General features: G+C 35.9%; 1 protein-coding gene across 1 annotated transcript; it reads right to left on the bottom strand.

Moving 5' to 3' along the window:
• Window positions 1-387: 387 nt before the first annotated feature.
• Window positions 388-2,865, bottom strand: LOC104242019 (U-box domain-containing protein 4-like). Its single transcript, XM_009796988.2, has 2 exons — window positions 2,460-2,865; window positions 388-1,605 (listed from the first exon to the last, which is right to left on the bottom strand). The coding sequence occupies exons 1-2, from the start codon at window positions 2,687-2,689 to the stop codon at window positions 753-755; spliced, it is 1,083 nt and encodes a 360-aa protein (XP_009795290.1). The 5' UTR covers window positions 2,690-2,865; the 3' UTR covers window positions 388-752.
• Window positions 2,866-3,749: the final 884 nt, after the last annotated feature.

The following is a 3,749-nucleotide window of genomic DNA, read 5'->3' as shown; positions in this document are numbered from 1 at the left end:
GTAAAATTACCCGTAATCATTTCCCTCTAATATCTCGCCCACCCGTTACCCCTATTAACTGCGTTTTTACACTGAGAATCTATAACTGCTCAATGAGTTATACCAAATCCCACTTTATTCACTCGTATTTCCTCTCGGGAAGTCTTCTATGTCGACTCATAAACGATTACGGTACGAATGGTCCCGGTGCCAAATAACTCTCCACTTGACTCATCTCGGTCTCATCCTCTCCATGATCTTCTAATATTCTTGACACGTGCTGGGATATAATCAATCCACGTGGTGAGTCAATTTTTTACCAATACAGACCTAAAGTGAAGAGTGGAAATTCCTGTTCCAGAAAATACACATTCATTCCTTAAAAAAGCCGCTCATTCACAAACCATGGAACCAGGAAAATTGGAGCCTTCATTAATTGTTTGTATAACCTTCAGAGTTTGTGTACAAATATACCAAGACTAACTTCAAAAACAAAAATTCTAAGAGCTTATAATTCTCCCAAATTGTTGACATTAGCCAATCACAGGGCCAAGAATGGCTGCGACTGGCCTTATCCAAACTAACAGTAATAATTACACCTCAGTTTCAAACAGGTTGTGGTCGACTATATGAATTCTCACTGTGCATGTCTAGAATATCTAATTTTTCGACCACAAAAATTTAATCTCAACGCAATAACATGGTTGCAGGAGGAAAAATAGAGGACCTCGGAAGAGAAAAACAAAGAGATCACTCTAATATACCAAAATGTATCACGTTGAAGAGATCTCTGAAGCGCCACTAGAAACAGACAAATCAACTGGAGTAAAAACCATTTCCCTTAGGTGTAAATGTCTCAAACTTTGATCCATACTAACTTGTATCACTTCAGCAAGCAAACCTCGCGCTTTTCCAGTTTGCTCATTTCCATCTAATTGAGATATAAGATTTGAAACAATGTTCTCCAGTGTGTCAGGTTTAAGCTCAGACCTCTTATAAGGAGTGTCTCTAAGCAACCTTAAAAGTATTTGTGATTTTTCTTGAGATATAGTTGTCCCTTTAACAGTCAGCTCAAGAAGTCCAGGCATTACACCTTCTCTAAGAATTAATTCCCGGTATTTACACCGATCAATTTGACACATCGTCAGCAGAGCTCCTACAGCATGTTCTCTACTTTGCAAAGATCCAATTTCAAGCACTTCTACTATTGCAAAAATCCCTCCTTCTTCAGACGTCAACGCGTTCCTACCTTCCTCGTAGCACATTAGTGATTCTATAAGAGCAGTACATTTTTCAGCAGTTTTTGATGACTTTTTACACGATTTGAGCAGAGAAATTATGGAAGGAATTGGCTCTGTTTCAAGAATCAATGTTAAATTTCCTTGATAAGTTGAAAGATTGTAAAGAGTCAATATAGAATCAACCTTGGCGTGTGAGCTACCGCGTCTTAGAATATCCACAAGTAGAGGGATGACACCGAAAGAACTAAGGATCGGCTTCGTTACAGAAGATGCTGATAATGTAAGCAATGAAGCAGTTGCATAATCCTGTAGACTTGCATTTTCTGATTGAAGAAAGCCAATAATTGGTTCCAAGGCGCCAGCTTCTATGATACTTTTCTTGTTTCTGTTGAAGATACAAGCAAATAAGATCAGATTGTTTGCTTTCTAATAATTTAAGAATTTAGATGAGTTGATTACACGATTTAACACAGTTTCAAAAAGGTTAGAGATCCTAAGTTCAACTATGTTGCTCGAACTCTCCAAAAATACTGCTGCACTCGTGTCGGATCTTTCAAATATGTACTAAATTTGGAGGATCCAACACATACCTAACAATATTTTTGAAGAGTCCGAACAACATAAAAGTTCAAGGCTCATTGTCACATAAAAATGAATCAACCCGGCACATAAGGGGGTGTGTTGAAGATATTAAAACAAAAGTTTCATTTATAATAGCATAAATTTTGTACTTAACTATTACTTTTAATATTCTCCTCAACTACCATCGATCTGAAAGACAAGTTATTGTCTTAAACTAGTATTCCGTCAAACACTTTCATATAATACCAAATAAATGGAGTATAACCAAAAAAACAAAAATAAAAAACAGCTAAAATATATATATGCGTATAATCATCCCTTTCCAAGAGTGCAAGGCACTAAATGCAATTAAAAAGGTGTATCGGTAGGAACTATAAGCAAGAAAGCTATCCGCAACCAAAAATGGAAGAACTTAAGCTAAGAAACAGCAATTACAGCTACAAGGTCACAAGCAAAATTTGAAAATTACATATCAGAACAGAATTTAGGAAACTCCGGTAGACCACCAGCAATCAGGAGTGGAGCTAGAAGCCAAGTTCTGGTTAAGCCGAACCAGTAACTTTTGTTCAAATAGTGTATTTATCTTAAGAAATATTACTGCTACTATATTTCGCTAATTAAAGCCAATAAAAATAGTATAGTACTTGCAAAACGTACCCTTCATCTTTAACGGAGAGATTGAGGAGGGCAAGAAGAGCAGCTTCAATGAATTCAAAGGAAGTAGAACGAAGCATGTCAACAAGGGGTTTGACGGCGTCAGAGAAATGACGCCGGTAACGTAGGGAACTCTTTGTTAGTCGGCGAATAACCCGAGCACCCTCTACTTTCAAAATTGGATCTTCCGAATGAACGAGGTAAAGTGTTTTTTCAACAATGGAGAAAGACATTGTAGTGTTAGTGTAGCTCGATCGATCAGGAAATAGGCTTAGAGAAATAGAAGAATGTATCAGTAATTAATTAGAGAAGGTTCGAAATCAATGATATGTTTTTTTAATCTATATATAGCAGTAGTATTAGAGGTACAAAAACTTTACGGTCATTGTCCGACAGCGCGGTTGACTTTTGTTCAACGGCGAGGCGGGTTCCATTAATTTTCTTATTCCTCTCTCATCTTATCCAATAGTATAAGAAAATTTACTAACGAGTGGCATTCCTTTTTGGAACTTTCCTTTCATTTGCTTTTTGAAACTTTTTTCTTCAACCAAACACCAAGAAAGGAAGATATTTTGATTTTTACGAATATTGAAGACTATTTCTCGCTGGGTTGGTCCCCTCCTAGCTAGGGGTATTAATAGTTCGGCACAACAAGTTATTTTATAAAATTTATACCATAACAAATTTTTGATTATTCTATTAAGTATAATCAAAATTATACTTTTTTTAATAACAATGTAAATATTACCATTAACAACAAACTCCAATACACCTATAGAGCACCTAATTCCTATAGCCACCTTCCTTGAAGGGTACAGTGAAATATAGGCCTCCAACAGAGCTAATATACAAGAAGTTTCTGAAGTAATCCCCTACAACATTGTGCTCTCTTAAACATCCTAACTTGTTCTATTCTATCTAAAACTCCTTGATCTTGTACTACTATCACGTCTATATTTACAGTGTATCCCCTAAACAATTTTTAGTTTAGTTTTCCAAATATGGCATATTCCTGCACTCCATATAGCTGCTACCAAAATTATACTTTTCGAAACCGTCCTAATCATGTCGGTTTCTCTTCGTTATTGGTCTGGTTCGATTATTTTTCGGTATTTTTTTAAATGTTTTGTAAAAGTCACTGGTAGAAATAGGATTTATACGTACTTTTATAGGACTTAGCAAAACTCTCTAGATATTTTTATTGTTTCAAGGGTGATGAATTAAGAAAACAAGAAAGATGACCAGAGTATAGATCAATCAACTATTCTACAGCAGCGTAACCGAAACTAAGCA

This window comes from Nicotiana sylvestris, chromosome 9 (genome assembly GCF_000393655.2).
Source record: "Nicotiana sylvestris chromosome 9, ASM39365v2, whole genome shotgun sequence".
Lineage (NCBI taxonomy): Eukaryota > Viridiplantae > Streptophyta > Magnoliopsida > Solanales > Solanaceae > Nicotiana > Nicotiana sylvestris.
This window is presented reverse-complemented; position numbering and strand designations above follow the sequence as displayed.

Coding starts and splice junctions, on each gene's coding strand:
- LOC104242019 (XM_009796988.2), bottom strand. CDS start 2,689: ATGTCTTTCTCCATTGTTGAAAAAACACTTTACCTCGTTCATTCGGAA. Junction 1,606..2,459: donor CTCTCCGTTAAAGATGAAGG/GTACGTTTTGCA, acceptor TATCTTCAACAG/AAACAAGAAAAGTATCATAG.